Consider the following 16,471-nt stretch of genomic DNA (forward strand, 5'->3'; position numbering starts at 1 on the left):
CTAACCCGGGGCTTGTGAAATGTAGCTTTCACACACTGACCTCCACGGTGTGATTTTTGGCTCATGTCTGACGCGGGAAGAGAAATCTTGAGGCAGTATCACGGACCACGGTGTTGGAGCCGTTATACTTGTAGATTTCGGCTACGTGTCCACCGTCGAAAGCACAAACTCCTTTCAGCCGGCGCTGGTTTTGGCGTTGCGATGGCTCAGACACTTAGTAATAACCTCGTGAAACGCAAACGGACACGACCACATGAATCAGCAAAGGCTGGCCGGGCGGGTGATGATTAAGTGACCTTTTGTAGCACGGAAATCCCATCCACGGTTTTGCATCACGTCTTTTTCTGACAGTCTTCAAAAGGAACCGTCGTCTGCAGTGAGAAACCTGCAGTGCCGCATTTCCACACGAGATACACCTTGAAACTAAAAGCAGACTGACGTTTGATGTGTTGAGCACACCTGCTCCAGTTGACGGGAAATGTCAGTTAGCTGCAAAAAAAAAAAAAAAAAAATAATAGGATATTCTAGAATTTGAAGTGATGGACTCTATTCAGTGTTTATCAATGCTTTTCTATGTTTAAACATGAACAAGCCCATTTGTTTGCTCTCAGCTGCGCGTCCTTGGCCATCACATGATGCACTTTTGAGGTCTGTGCCTTCACTGAGCCACACATCTTGTGAAGTGAGAACGGCTAATGATGGCTACTGTTCCCATTAGTTTACTAGGGGGGGGGGGGGGGTTCTTTGCCGTTTATTAATAGGAAAATCTTCCAACACATGACTTAACCATCATCTGTGAAATACTGCTGAAAAACAGTGCTATCTGTAAACAAAAAATAAATAATGTGTTATGTTTGTGTAGTGGCCTAGGCAACATCACTGACTCACTGCATTCAGGCTTGAGGCTTTCATTTTATTTTTATTTTTCCTGAAATTTTAACAGATTTTTTTTTTTTAACATTTTCAAAAGAAAAGTATATCATGCCCACTTCCTAACCTCTACTCGATAAAAAACTAACCCATTTATAAAAGTTTAACACGTATCATAAAAAGTTCAACCATACACCAGAATGATACCATTATTTACATAAAGCCCATTAAATTACAACATAAATTAGAAAATATTTACATCCAGGACAAGACGCTGGATAAAATTCTATGTTTGGAATTTAATGTCTAATTAAAAACATTTTTTAAAAGAAAGAAATATGTACATTTACACACATTCTCACAACATGCACACACTCTGGCAGGACTGAGCTTGTTGACAGGTTGATTTTAACTTGGGGTTTTTTTTTGTTTTGTTTTTTAAATACTAAGAACAATGAATAGCTTGGTCACAAAAATATTGTATTCTCACTGCCATGTATAAAAGATAGTAAGTAACAATGGAAGCATGGCGACTTCTGTAATCCACGTGAACGCTGTCCGCTTCTATTGCAGCAACTTTAAAGTCTGGTTTCTGACCGAGCACACACTGACAAACCAATAATCGTCTTTTCTCATCCAAGCCCTTCACAAGATTCAAATTATCTCCCATGAACAAAGCACAATAACACTGGAGCCATTTTAAAGTGGTTGTACAAATCAAGCACACAAAAAATATAGAAAATGAAGTGGATTTTCTTCTCTCGCTCTCTCTCACATATAAAAATTGTCCTTTGCAAGTCCATTGAGACACAGGAAATCAGTGGATTTGCCTCCAGACAGAGCAGGAGGGGGGAAGCTGAGAGGAATTCACAGCCACAGCAACTCATCTTGAAATGATGTCCTCTGGGGAGAGAGAAAAAAAACACAATGCACTTTGTTTTTTTTCCTCTTCAACAGAGTGCAGGTCCTATGGTTGTGGCATCAGCCCATGGGCAACTGTATGGAACTGCATAGTGGTTAGTACGATTTGGTGTGTATTACTCTTTCACAGAGTGAGCTTCCAGTCCACAGCATTTCGCCATAGGTGCCGACACTGACTGATGTGCAGCCAGATGTGACAAGTGGTTAAAAATCCTCAACTTCTCAAAAAAAAAATATGAATTTACAGTGTGAGCACGCACACATACTCACGCCCAGATTCAGCTCTCAAAATGACAATACTAAATATTGATTTCAAAAAAAGTCCAAAAGGGGCGGGCGAGGGTGGCAACAAACAGTAAGGGAGTCGGGGGTTGTGAAGTTCACAGGCATTCTCCTTCGAGCTCTCATTTCCTGTGCTTGTCCATTTTGTCGGTAGATTTGCTCCCACTGTCTGAGGATCCCTGGGTGTCGCTTCCAGAGCTCAGGTACATCTTGTCCACTTGTTTGAGCGCCTCGTTCAGGTAGTTCTGAAGCGAGGTCATGGCGGCACAAATGGCCGGAGAGCCAAAGCCGTGAGTGATGAGGCTGAAGTGAGTCAGACAGCCTTGGATTCCCGGCTCCATGATAGGTGCAGGTCGAGAGTTTCCCAAAGGTGAACGGTCCTGAGTGAGCAGGTCGGTGAACTCCTTGCAGATTTGCCTGAAGGTAGAAAACCACAATGAGGAAAGATACACTATATATGTGTGTGTGTATATATATATATACATATATACACACACACATGGAGTCATTGTGGCCCAAGGGTAAATCCCATGGATATCACTGCAGGTAAGTTAGTAAGCAAAATACTCCCCTAATCAAAGAATATTACAAAAAACACTTCTGAAAAAGGTCTAGATCAGAGGTTCTCAACAGGTCAAGCCTCAGGACCATTTTTTTCTTAGTCATTAAGTCGTGACCAATTTTTTTTAGCCACTCTCAAGAAAAAAAGTGATGATACAAAATGCCTTCATGCACCATTAAACACATGAAATCAACAAAAAAAAGGCAACAAATGTGAAACTACAGCTAAAAATTCAATAAAACAAAAAGCGTAATCATCGCATATACAGGCATATATGCTTTTAAAACAAGTTTGAATAAGCGATTTCAACAATCTAAACTGAGCTGTATGAAATATGAAATCAAAAGGGCAGATTTGTCTAATCCCAAACCCTGTTTACCGACACTCGAATAAGACCCAACTACTGATGTGATGACCTCAGTTTTGGTTGTTCCAGTCATACCGCATTATGGGAAATGTACATCCTTCAAAAATAATAGCACATCAGAAATTCTGTCAACTTTCTTTTTTTTTCCATGCAGACGTCCAGAGAACCACCAATCAGACATGTCAGCTTTGCAAGAGGAAAAGAAATATATGCAACGAAGGGGCAAAGACTTACTTGGCTGCAAGGAGCATGTTCTTGCGCGAGTTAACCTCGTTGCGCTCCACATGCGGCCGGCCCAGGTATTCAGCAATTGCCTTTGCAGGGAACTCCGTCTCACACACGTAACCAAAGTCTCTTGCTAAATGAACAGCTTCACCTGAGAGAAAAGGAGGAAATCAAATGTTGTTCAAGAAAAAAAAAACAAGATACACTCCATTCACCTGTACATCCAAGACCACACAGACGTTGGCACTTGATCTCAAACCGGTGATTCTTGATTAAATAAAGGTTATTATTATTTACACAGAGATTGACAGCGCACGTATTAATACATTGGGCAAAGGTGAAATTGTACACCGAGCAGTTTACAGCATTACACGAGCGTCCCTGTTTTGGTCCTGATATACATAAGCATCAAGGCACATGGAGTGAAGCAGTTGAACTCCAGAATAATCAGCTGTACTCAGTCTTCTAGCTTGGGGGGGTGGAGGGTACTAGTGAGATGAATATATTTCGATCTTGAGGGTGGCTTGACTTGCATGGTCATAATGGGCTTATGTGGATAAATGCTAGCAGAGGGTGCCCACGGCACCAACAGCACCGCTTATTGATAGACACGCACATCACTTCAGGAAGCAGGCCGCTATGCAGAAGCACAAGCTTTAAGGTCAGCCGGCCCTCCTGGCGAGCCGAACACGAGATAACAAGGCTTAATTCAGCTTTGAAGGTCTCTAAATAACACAAGCCTCCAGTCATTCTCCTGCACAGAATCATCAGCCCATTTATAAAAAAATAGGCGTGTAGGGAGCAAGAGATGGGGGGAAAAAAAAAAGTAGATGTGATTAAAGTGATACCGTGATCACAGTGAAGCATCGCTGTCTGGCGAAGGTATGACTTTTGGTGTGTGAGGGTGATGGTGTGATGCTGTCATTTTACCTACAGCACTGACGGGAAAAGCGAATCGGGATCCCTGTAATTAGGTGCGTCAACCTCTCTGGCTATTTTACAGGATGCACAGATTTAAAGGAACAATTTCTCTGTAAATGTTTAGTTCAAGTCCCCTCTAAATACATCTTGTTATACTTAAGTTGTGAGTAATACAAGATAAGACACAGTATAGAAACAATGGTGAAATGTTGTGCGAGTTATTCGATTTCCCTTTTAGTGTTACGCGGACACTTGTTGGCCTCGAAAGATTAAAAACCCAAGTTGGAAATGACTATACCAAGTCTTGAAGAAAAAAAAAAAAAAAGACAGAGGACAACTACATTGTTTTTAAATCTGAGTTTACTTGCTCTGATTTGAGCTAAATGGACAGAATAACCATGGAAACAAAAGGACAACTAATGTGCAGCTGATCGTCTTTTGAAGAGAAAAAAAAAACAAAAAACATCTTTATCATCGAGTGTTTCCACGATGAGTGGGGTTGGGAGAATGACTTAAGATAATGTACTGGACTTAACACACACATGCACACATATACTATGTCAATAAGTCTGACATTCCCACATTCTCAAACTATTAGAGCGACATTCCAGTCAGTGCAAACAGCAATTATACCCGAGCGGGTGCTGTGCGCCACTGACTGACATGTCTTACCTTCTACTAGCGAGGTAAGCAGAGTGACGTTGGCTGCCTTCCTTCTTCCTGCCGGCAGGTTGAGCCCAATTTTGTCCAGCTTTTCTCTCAGAGAACGACCTCCATTTTTCGACTTGGCTCTGCGGGAGAACACAAAAATAGAAACTGAGTCCACAATCGGGAAGTCATTCATATATTATGCAAGATAACTTTTCTTTTTTTTCTTTTTTTCACTGCTTTTGAAGTTTTGGGAAAATTCTTAATGAAGCATAAAAGAGTTCATATGGAATTTGCCACTCTTCTCACACATTACAATGTATTTTTTTTAATTTATTTTTTTTTTAATCTCCCCACGGACATTTAACACACAGATGAAGAGGAATAAACAGAATAGATTTGTTTTGTTGTGCACATACAGTAGAAATAACCTGCCAGGCCTTGCGCTCACTCTGGCAGAAGGTCTCATCCAACACTTCTGATAACAAACAAAAAAAAAAATCGCACACGAGCGGCCCCTCTTGACCTAAAAACACAAACAATTGACGCCTACACTCAAAAAGCATGGCGGAGAGATCACTCTGCATCACATGCATTTGCAGAAGCTCTTAAAACTCCCCACTTGCCGATTCAGTTTTCCGCATGACCGGCAGGCAAGCTCTCCCTCTCCGTGGCGGGTGAGAGACGGAGCATCTTTAGGGAAGTGTGTGTGTGTGTGTGTGTGAGTGCCCCCCTACACCTCCCCACACCCCACTCCCCCCCACACCCCCTCCCCACACACACACTGTCCCTCTACTAATGATCCCCCTCTATCACTATGACCTACTTAAAAATGACAGAGATTGTGTGTGTGTGTGTGTGTGTGTGTGTGTGTGTGTGTGTGTGCGTGCGCGCGCGTGCGCGCATGTGTGCATGTCAGCATTAACACATGCACATGGGAAGTGGCAAACGTGCACCCCAAGTACAAAATGCTCCAATCAGGGGTGTTGAGTTCATACTGTAACCTCACAGTCCCTCAACAGACTGCTACACAGACGTATGTGCCGTAAGGTCAACTGCTCAAACACGGATAGACCTACGTACGTTGCAAACCCTGACAAACACACCCACAGTCTTTAGATTGGTGCTAACTGTGTTGATGTTCCCTATCCCCAAAGAAGGCACCGCACTAAAATTGCAGAACACACAAAAGAATGCCACAAACCTTGCACACAAAAAAAAAAAAAAAAAAAAAAAAAGAAAATGATGAGCCAGAGCAACTGAGCCAAGCTGTGCTTTTAAACAGGCCTTTCCCATGGGCTGCTTAGCTTTAGTCTACAGATCACAAGAGCTACAACTCTACAGTTTAAAGAGACAATCAACTTATCAAAGGCTTGGCGATAACCGAGATACTCATAAAAATGTAATAAAATATGTTTACGCGAGTTGCCTGTAATTTTTGTGAATCAGCAGTACTGTACTCCCTTGTTATGCTAAAGACCTTTCCAAACCACAGGGAAGAGGGCAAATCCCATTAATTCCTGCCCAGCTGTCATTTTGAATGAGTCTGAGCTCTGACCTGCGTAAAACGCCTCCCAGGAGCGACGCGTTCAAGCACTCTGGAGGTGACAAACGTCTCTGGACTTCAGCCACGGTGACCTTGTACTTGGATGTGGAGCTCAGCAAGGAAAGACGGCCTGGTACGGAGCAAAACACCTCTGTGGGATTCGATACCATGCCCAGCAGGGACTCTTTCTGGAAGGGAAGACCCAGCGTGTTGCCTTTGGGTAGAGTGACAGGACCTGGAGGTTGAGGGGGAAAAAAATGTGGATAAGCTAAAAAGAAAAGAAGTGCAAAAGAAAAGAAAAACAGATTGTGATTGGGCAATGGTATATCGTATTTTTTTTATTTGTGCACTTTTTCCTGCATATGTGTATAAGCTCTAATCGTCTTGTCCTTTCTGTGCAACAGGGAAAGAGTGCGTGTGTGCAGCTCTGCACGACTGAGGAAACCGGTGTCTGCTGTACGGAAGAAAGGACTACTGAAGCCTTTTGAGATGTGTGGGTTTTCGAAACACTGGATGCCTGATGGTTAAACGGCTACGGTGCCCTCATGCCAAACACCATCCACAAACAGGCACGCACATATAGACTACCCCTCATCTGAGCCAAAGATGCACCTCGGCACTGTAAATGATTTGGTCTCGCACTCTTGAGTGATCTGGACAGTGTGATGTTTTCTTTTTCTTCTCTTTTTTTTGAGATATAACAAAGATTGGGTCAAATTTACTTCACAGATTTATGATTTTTAAACCGGCACAAAATCACTGACAGTCATCAGACAAACAAAACAGTACAGCACACTACAATACAGAACAGCTATCTTCATCCTCACCCGAAAGAATGCCCCCCTGATAATAAGTCCTCTGTAAGCGATCAAGGTTCCTGCCACCTCGTAGTCCTAATACTGAGACAGAAATCACAGAATCACATGCATACTTTAATTCTCCTCTGGGGCACATGGCTGGGAATGACATGCCATTGTTTACAAGTGGAAAACCTAGATTGCCCATAGCGTGCCCCTGAGCATGGGAACAATATAATAAGCCATCACAGATTCCCGTAACAAATGCCGACCGGTTGGTTTATTGCGCTGTGCCAATGGCTTTCTGCTTGTAATTATGCATCGTAATGCTGTCGCACTTCAAACGCTTTCAAAAGAAAACAACACTGTATTCACGGTAAAACATCACAGTAAGGTCATCAAATTAACCACATCTTTACGGTCAAGATGGTGATCTCTGATGTTTAACAGGCATGTCTATGAGAAACTAATGCTTAAAGGCTTTTTTTTTTTTTTTTTTTTTTTTCAATTTTATATCATGTTTATACATTTTATCTATCTAGCTCATAACGACGGTAAGGCTAATCTTTCACTTTAAGTCAGTTTACTGGAGCTCTCGCAGATGACAAGACAGCATGAATAAGTTTCTCCCTCATAACAGTTCATGTCTCAACAAATTACTAAACTGTCCTTCTCATGCAAGCCTAATGCCACGCCCCACCGAAAGCTGGTTCTGCAGAGCCAAAACACAGCTTCAAGATCAACTCATCATTTCCTGTTAACTTGAACAGAAAAGAGCTCCAATTGCCAGCTTAACCAGCCTAAAGATGATCCAGAGGGTTCCTCTCCTCTCACAGTCAAACACAGAGGTTGTGAGATTGCTCAATTTTCATGTCATGTCAGCTATAGCCTGTCAAATTTGAAAAGGGATCAGTTTTTTTCCCACTGGGCATCCATTCAAGCACCTTCACCAACAGAATGGGCCAAGGATCACACCAAGCTTAGATAAGTGCATCTCATGGCTGTGAGGATTATCGTTGTATGCAGTGAGTGCAAACAGAAGACTCCGCCTTTGCTGCACTCTCACACCGAGTGCCCTGACATGCCACTATAGAAGTATGACATTTCCAACTATGTGGAGAGCGGAAAAAAAAATTAAAAAAAATACAGTCCTTGCAGTGAATTTCCAGCCTGTCAGTAATTACTGCATCTTTGGTTGCACAAAAGGCACATGTACCCCAGAACCGTTGTTGGTTTTTATTTTGTTTTTTTGTTTTTTATCTTGAACAGTTAAGTTAGTCAAAAGTCTTACCTTTTTTGATGACTGTCTGATCTGCCATAATAATACTGTGGTCATCTACATGCTGATAAAAAAAGAAGAAAAGTAGCAGCAATAAGCACCCAGATGTATGGTTTTAAAAAAAAAATGATAGACATAGCAAACAAATTAATTTATGCATGATGTAGCACATAATCTTCAACATCCCTTTACAAGTCTTACTCTCTTTTTGCCTTTTTATGTAAAATAAACATTAACATAATATATGATAGATATATACAGTTCAGAAATGTATATGTTAATGAGTGCTCAGTGACCTATTGACCTTTAGTCATTTTTAATCTGTATGAAAAAAATATTGTATAAAATACAACTGAACTATATTGCATGATTCTATGTTGTTGTTGTTGTTGTTGTTGTTTTTTTAATTGTGTTTGGCTCCTGAAAATATTAGTCCTTGAATATGTTTAAACACATGCATGCATGCACACAAGCCCGAGTCTTTTAAGTGCAATTTTAAGTAATGTTATGAAATCAATCCACTTACTTGAACATCCTCCAGTCCGTGCCCCATGTCGTGCATCCCCATATCACCGATAACAGACGACTCCAGGCTGTGAGCGTGTGGGGGCAACAGCTCCGGCCGGCGGAACCCTTCCCTCCTCACCCCGGACGAGCCTCCCTCCAGGCCCAGGATCTGACTCGCCAGTCCGCTCCTCCCGTGGCCTCCGAGTCCCTCCTGGCCCTGCCGGCCGGGCCACGGTTGCTGTTGGTTCGATGAGGGCGACTGGTGCAGGGAGTTGATGTTGAAAGGGTCGCCGAGGTGAGAGTACGGGTCACTGGACTGCGGGTAGGAGATGGGCTGGTAGGGAGGCGGGAAGTACGGGGGCTGGAAGTCCGAACTGGCCGTGTGTGAGAGGGACGGAGACGGGCTGTAGAGGTGCTGGCTGACTGCGGGCAGGTGAGGCAGCCGGGGGTTCCCATTGCTGTTGCCATCGTGCCTTTCCTGAGGGACGGAGGAGACAAGGCAGCTGAGAGAGATGCCAACAAGATGGCATGTGACAGTGACATTTGTCACTCGAGGGGATTACGTGTCAAGTAGTCACTGGCAAAACGTCCACAGCAAATTTAGACTTGATTTAGGATTATTATTTAGCCACTTGTATACTTCTTTTTTTTTTTTTTTTTTTTTTTTTTTTTAATCATTAAACGTTCTCGTTCTTTTACAAGACTCAAATACCAACAGTGGGTCTAAGTGATCATATTTTGGGGGGAAAAGCGTTTTTCGTAGGCTATATAATCATTTTGTATTGATATTATTATTGTTATTATTACAATTGCCATTATTTTAGAGATCATGACAGAAAATTGTGATTTTCTGAAAATTGCGTCCTTTTTTTTTCTACAGTTGAATGCTACACGTCCGACTAAACTTTCCTTTTTTTTTTTTCAAATGTGACTTTTTTGTCTCCTGATGTCCCTCAGTATTCCTGACCGTTTCAAGAGTTTAATATTATGTTCCCTTATCTTTAGTATTATTAGACTTCTAGGATAAAAAAAAAATTTTTAAAAAGCAACCCATAGAAATGATTGTCGTTAAATAGGAAACTTTCCTTCGATGCCACTCTGTTCCCACTTTATCGAAACTCACCTCACAGTCATCCTCATATTTCACGTTGTCGGCTAATTTCCACAACATTGTGACCGAGAAAAAGTTTATCTTTTGCAAAAAAAATAAATAAGAAAAAGAAAATTAAAAAAAAAATATATATATATATATATATATATATCGTCGCCTGCAAGTTAATCCAGGTATGAAAAAATGAAGATCTTCCTGGTGCTCATGAACCCGCTTGTTCTTCAGCTGCAGCGAAGAGGCGAAGTTGTGGCTGAAGGCTGAAGAGCAAACTGACCGACGGCTGACTATCCGACCGCAGATATGAGTTTCCAACAGCCACTATGAGAGAAAATAAATGTTTGTCGAGCAATATTCCTCCCTTCTCCGGTCAATGAGCTCTGTAGTTGTGCTGTGAAAGTGGGCGAAACCGGTGCATAAGAAACTTGACTCCCTCTTATGGACAAAACGGCGATGTTCAGTCTTATTGGTGCAAAAAAAAACAAAAAAAACGTGAGCGCCGTACTGATATATCGGCACAGCCGGTCTTGAGTGGGCGTCACCCTTCCCGATGATGTCAGCGAAAGGGGAAGATGAAAATATTGCTGATTGGCGGGACGGCGGTCCAATCAGAATTCGGTCCGTCTTTGTTTGCACAGACTCATAAACTTTACCATAACTCACTTTCCGTGTGTTTCAGTGAGTGAAGCCTCTCGCCACCCTCTAATTTGTTTCACCGTGTTTGTTTTTTTTTTTTTTTTTTTTTTTAATCTCCTCGGTAGTTTTAACCACAGGGTCTTTGATTTTTGTAGGACACTCGTTGGTTCTGTTTCCGGATTAAAAACGGAGATCGATGGTTGTCGTTGTGAATTTATTCCACCAGTTTATGTTGACTGCATGCTGAGCTTGAAGCCCATGTTTAAAAAAATAATAATAATAATTAAGAAATGTATTGTTTACGTCGCCAATAATTCCTCGCTAGTTTGATGCAGTTTGTGTCAGAACCAACACGACGCGATTAATAGTGTTGCAGTGATTGGTTGCTATGGGTTACTCTTGGTGAGGGTTTCTGGTTTGACCGTCAGGTTGAAGCCTCTTGGCCAATCACGTGGCTCGGTTTGAGCAGTCCTGGGATTTTGAAGGTGTAATTTTTCACCAATTAACCAAATTAAAAGAGAAACACACAGCTTTATCATTAAAGATAAATAAGTAGATTAAAAAAAACAACTAGTAAGCTATTTTTTATTATTATTATTTGGCTATTAGTAATGTTAAATACAGACTATGGGCTACTAATGAGCATTTTACAGTTACTCATTATTAATATTAGCCTATCATTGTTATCTAATAAATATTTGTGTTACATGACAGCATGTAGAAGGATAATTTTAGCCTATATAATATATAGCCTTTATGTGTGGGCTATAGGCCTATACTCACTCTTATGTTCCCATTACCTCTTGAGGACTTCCTATTTACTGACTCTAAAAGGTTTTTTTTAAATCTGAAAATCTGTTGTTGTTGTTTTTGGATTTTTTTTTTTTATCAAGACAATGCATGTCTCCTCTTCGAATGGGTAAACAGAATAATAGGTAGGTCTATTCAAATAGGCCCGTGACGTGTTTCATAGTGGCGGTTACGCGCTCGTTTCAAACCGCAATAAGCCCGAGGGCTCTGCAGCATCATTCCGTCAAAAAACATCTGAACCTCAAAGGCCCTCAACAAACAGCTCTTTCTCAACTTCATTTACATTTAGGTGGATCTTTGCAATGTCCAAAACGAGACCAGATTGCTTTGAAACGTTGGTGCTCAACAAATCCCAAAAGAGGACAAACGGTGTTTTGTTTTGTTTTTTTCTGTTTTCTTTTCTTCTTTTTCTTTGGACCTACCTTTTATGGTTGATAAATGTACCTATTTAATTTACGTGCTTACTTTTTTTTTTTTTTTGTATGGTGTATTTTTTTTTTTTTTAATTTAATTTAGCTTTATAAAACCATCTTCCTCCACAAAACAATGATTACAACTATTAAGCTTTTAATATTGTTTTTCTCGTTTCTGTCACTCGGTTTTGCAGGCTATCATCTGACAAGAATACACATCAATGTCAGACTTTAATTTGTGAGCTTAAAATGGACAGACTTTTGTCCCTTTCGGATAAACAGCCCGTGGCGTCCGTCCACTGATTGGCTGCTTTGGGAACAACAGGACGTGGCGACCGAGGATTATCTTTTCTCGTGCGTGTTGGTCCTTCGGCTTGTGATGCGGAGCAGCAGTGCGATGCGCGCTGATTAAATGTTGCTCTGAACAGGCCCAAGGAAAGTTAGTCACGCTTGGCCGGACGGTAACGTTGTGATGCTCAGCGTTGCCACATTAAATGTCAGGTGGCTGCAGCGACAAAACGACTCGGCTGAGATCAGGTGTAAAAGTTGAAATGGATCCCTGCCGAGGCAAATTTAAAAAAAAAAAATGTCACACTTAGGCAATGAGCGAGTATCTGCCATGTCAGTTTGGACTGCCCATTCTGAAATAAAAAGAAATATGTTCATATACATCCGTGGATGATTTACGATCTGAATTTAAAATTTCTTTTAAAGAAAAAAAAAAAAAAAAAAAAAACCTAATAGGTACATAGCCCCAAGAACAATCAGGTCATATACATATCCTACTTAAAAAAAAAAACAAAAAAAACACATATAACGTTAAATTCGAGTTTGTTTGCGTTAATCAGGGGATAGTCATTCTCTCATATTTTTTTTATTTTTTTTTAAATGATTTTAAAGAAATACAATAAAAAAAAAAAAAACGTTTTAATTGAAGGCTACAAAAGAGAGGCAAGACAAGTCGATGACTAACTTATTTTTAGTTTCAACCATAAACAGCACCACTGGTTTGTGATGCAGTACCTCTCAAAGCAAATTACTGGAATATTCCGAGATAATAAAGCCTTGGCCTTATTGACATTAATCACGGGTTACCCAAAAGCGCACACGGCGCTGCGCGACTACAAACAGGTGATTATGCCGGAAAGTAATAAAACAAACGGGCTCAGCAGCACAAAGCGATAAACCCGATGCAGGTTTGGTTCAAATAAATCAGCTGTAAGAGGGAAAACGCGCTCACCCTCCAGTCTATCCTCTCCAGTACAGACATCTGCAGGCTCCAGTCGCAGCAATCCCACTGAGACGCAGCGTGTGAGTGAAACCATGCGAGGTTTACGTTGCTGATTTCACCTGATGGCTGCGATGTGCGCATGCGCCATCCCGGTGCAACAGGCTACACCTGAATGGGACAATTGAAAAACAATTCATGTAAGCCCCTTGATTTAAACCCACGTTTATTTTACTCCCTGTAGGCCTGAAGCAACACGCGCCTTAAAATGTTTTAAAGTGAGAAATAGGAGCGCACGAATGAATGAAAAACATTTTACGTTTCTACACAATGAATGAATGTGAATGACTCACAGGATTAAACCTAAAAGGAGATTGATTTAGAACTGATCTCATAATTGTTTTCTATAGTTCAGGGGGGGGAAAAAATTAACAATTTCATAGATACTAAAGTTTATAAGAAAAGGTGGGGGGGGGGAAGGGAGAGGATTCAAGATGAGGTAATTCCACCCGTAAAGCCACATCGCCCCAGGCTGACCTAAAGAATCTGCTTTCAAAAGCCACTGAAGCTTTTTAAGGCCTAAAATGACTCCTGTTATCTGATCTCCCCCAAAACTTTAGCTTAAACTAATGAACAGATCAAAGTGTCTCTTCTCTGTGGTTGAGAATCAAGCTTACATATCTTATCCTCAAAAAAAAAAAAAGAAATCTCACACCGTTTTGATGTGTAGCCCGACACCTGCTACAAAACAAAAGCCTCATCAAACAATGCAGACCAGATTCATTTAATTATAAGATGTAAGCCTACAAAACTATCAGGCGCGCGATTGCAAAAGACCAGTTTTTGTCCTGAAAAAGTTGTTAATCTAACAGTTACATTAATTTTGATTCCTATTTGTGGTCTTTATGAATGAAAGATAAACACGGACGTAAAAAAAAAGAAAAGAAGTCATTAGCCTACAATTTATAAAAAATAATTAAAAAAAAAATAGCCCACATTTATGTCTGAAACGCGCAAACGTTCAGAAATGCTAAATCACTTTAAAGACACTTTCAATAATAGTCCCTGTTGCTTCATCATGCGGTTGGTAGTAAATCTTTATAGAGACATCCATTCAGATGAGAAGGTTTTATCCTCGTTCTTCGAAGATTAAAGTCAATGCAAGTTTTGGGAGGGAAAAAAAAAGTCTATATTTCCGCTTCTGCACAAAGACAACAAGTTTTTAAGATAAATGACAAAAAGGTCAATAAAAAAAAGAGCTTTATTAGTCCCAGTTGTAAACCCATATTCAGTGACCCAAACGTGCGCACAAAGATTTAAATCACCATATAACAGCAAAGGCTGCAGCTGGATAAGGGAAAGACGATACTATTTATTTACATTTTTAGCCACAATAATTGGATTATTTATGATGCAACTTACATGAGGTGATAAGAAGCAGGCAGACTCCCCTTTGTAGGTTGTTGTTGTTGTTTTGTTTTTTTACACTGCGACCACAGCGCGAGTGTATTAAAAGAAATACGTCACCGGCTGTGATCGACGCACCTCTGCTGCCACCTCGTGGCCGCATCCTTACATTACCACAAAGACGCTGCAGTAGTCTGTGCTTCACTGACATACTGTATATAATCAATATACAGTAACTTTGAGACGTGTTGAGTGAGAGTGAGTCAAATGTTCATACTGGCCTAAGAATGTTTATTCAAGTACTGTACTTCAGTTCTATTTAAAGGTAGGCAAGTATACAGAGTATGTTAGTAATTATATTACATGCCACGTTCTTCTTTTATTCTACTACAGCAGATGTTCCCAAATTATTTCCTATGAAGGGCCAAAACTGTACTGGATGGAGGGCCGCAATCAAATAATACATGATTTTGGTATATGAAATTACATGCCATTAAAATGTGATAGAATTTGCAGAAAATTAACATTCTAAAATGTTAGAATACTTAAATTGTGTTTTTTTTTTTTTAATCACTGTAACTAGTTGACGTGATAAGCTATTTTTGAGAGTTCTGTAAAATCAAGGTAAAGTTGTCTGGATGTAATGCCTCTTTACAGATTAAACAACATACAAGCTTATAACTGTTTAAAATTAGCTCAAGTTCAGAATGATAATAATTATAGTTTCTGAATAATAACACTAACATGGGGACATTCCTGCAGTCCAAAACTGCCAGTCCTGTGTTGGGATTCGGAGACATCCTCCAGACGACTACCCTCTTGGCAAACACACACATGCAGAATTTTTGGATGACACACTATACTATATATATACAGATGCACAGTGTCATATATATACTGTACATATATATTGATTGATTGATATATATGATTGGTTAAGCCCTTAGTTTCATTTCACACAGAGCAGGGGCGGATCAATCAATCATTCATTGATGAGGGGGATATAGTTAAACTACTGTACAGTATAAACACTGCCAAAGAATATATTTTTTTTAAATAATGCTGTTGCAGTTTGCTACTCAAGAATGTTCATTTATATGTAGTACATGTTGTGGTGTTTTTTCTTGTAATTTTTTTTGTTTTTTTGTTAAAGAACCCACTAAGAAACCACTAACGAATATAAACATATTGAGGGCGGCACGGTGGTGCAGTGGTTAGCATTGTCGCCTCACAGCAAAAAGGTTCCGGGTTCGAATCCGGTCCTGGGCCTTTCTGTGCGGAGTTTGCATGTTCTCCCTGTGCTTGCGTGGGTTCTGTCCAGGTTCTCCGGCTTCCTCCCATCATCCAAAAACATGCACCTCAGGTCAGGTTACCTGGCGCCGCGCTAGTGGCAGCCTGCTGCAGCAGCTCCCCCTGAGAGCCCCCCTGCTGTAGTGAAGAAATTTCCCCTCGGGGATGAATAAAGTGTATAAAATCAAAATAAATCATCATACTGGTGTTATTTTAATGCATCAAAGTCTTAAATTAAGCATTTTTGAAGTGTTTTAGAGAATATTTCAAAATATTGCAATACATATCGTGTATTGCGATACAGTTTAAAAATATTGCAATATTATTTTAGGCCATATTTGAAAGGTGAGCCGAGAAAAACTTTTAATCATCAGCAGACGAATGTGAATACAATCTTTTATTCTGAAAGTCTATCTATCACTATCTGTCTGCACAGTGCCGGTTTAATTTCCTTGTGAAGTAACACTAAGTCAAATATTTTAAGGTAAATACATATTTCTATAGTCCTCTATTCCAACTTTTACCCGGGTTAATAGATCTGAATATTTTCACCAGGCCTGTCTGATCTGGAGCTGCTGTTTAATCCCTGTGTATAAGATTAGACACACACACATAGGCTGCTGTGTCTACCAGTCACGTAAAACACTGAACCTC

General features: G+C 40.4%; 1 protein-coding gene across 2 annotated transcripts; it reads right to left on the reverse strand.

Annotated features, from left to right (window-relative positions):
* Window positions 1-899: 899 nt before the first annotated feature.
* Window positions 900-11,216, reverse strand: tfap2c (transcription factor AP-2 gamma (activating enhancer binding protein 2 gamma)). 2 transcript variants are annotated; one of them, XM_069147747.1, is made up of 8 exons: window positions 10,049-11,216; window positions 8,945-9,403; window positions 8,431-8,482; window positions 7,170-7,241; window positions 6,355-6,577; window positions 4,821-4,939; window positions 3,237-3,378; window positions 900-2,490 (listed from the first exon to the last, which is right to left on the reverse strand). In XM_069147747.1, exons 1-8 carry the CDS (start codon window positions 10,094-10,096, stop codon window positions 2,196-2,198), a joined length of 1,410 nt encoding a protein of 469 aa, XP_069003848.1. In that variant the 5' UTR covers window positions 10,097-11,216; the 3' UTR covers window positions 900-2,195. The 2 variants fall into 2 exon arrangements, with proteins under 2 accessions (XP_069003848.1, XP_069003858.1); XM_069147757.1 differs by lacking the exon at window positions 7,170-7,241.
* Between the last annotated feature and the right edge of the window lie 5,255 nt (window positions 11,217-16,471).

The sequence above is a fragment of the Embiotoca jacksoni genome, unplaced genomic scaffold (assembly GCF_022577435.1).
Source record: "Embiotoca jacksoni isolate LCO1_2020_lvr unplaced genomic scaffold, fEmbJac1.0.p SCAF_1, whole genome shotgun sequence".
Taxonomy (NCBI): domain Eukaryota; kingdom Metazoa; phylum Chordata; class Actinopteri; family Embiotocidae; genus Embiotoca; species Embiotoca jacksoni.

Coding starts and splice junctions, on each gene's coding strand:
- tfap2c (XM_069147747.1), bottom strand. CDS start 10,096: ATGTTGTGGAAATTAGCCGACAACGTGAAATATGAGGATGACTGTGAG. Junction 9,404..10,048: donor AATATGAGGATGACTGTGAG/GTGAGTTTCGAT, acceptor TCCGTCCCTCAG/GAAAGGCACGATGGCAACAG. Junction 8,483..8,944: donor ACGGACTGGAGGATGTTCAA/GTAAGTGGATTG, acceptor TTTTTTTATCAG/CATGTAGATGACCACAGTAT.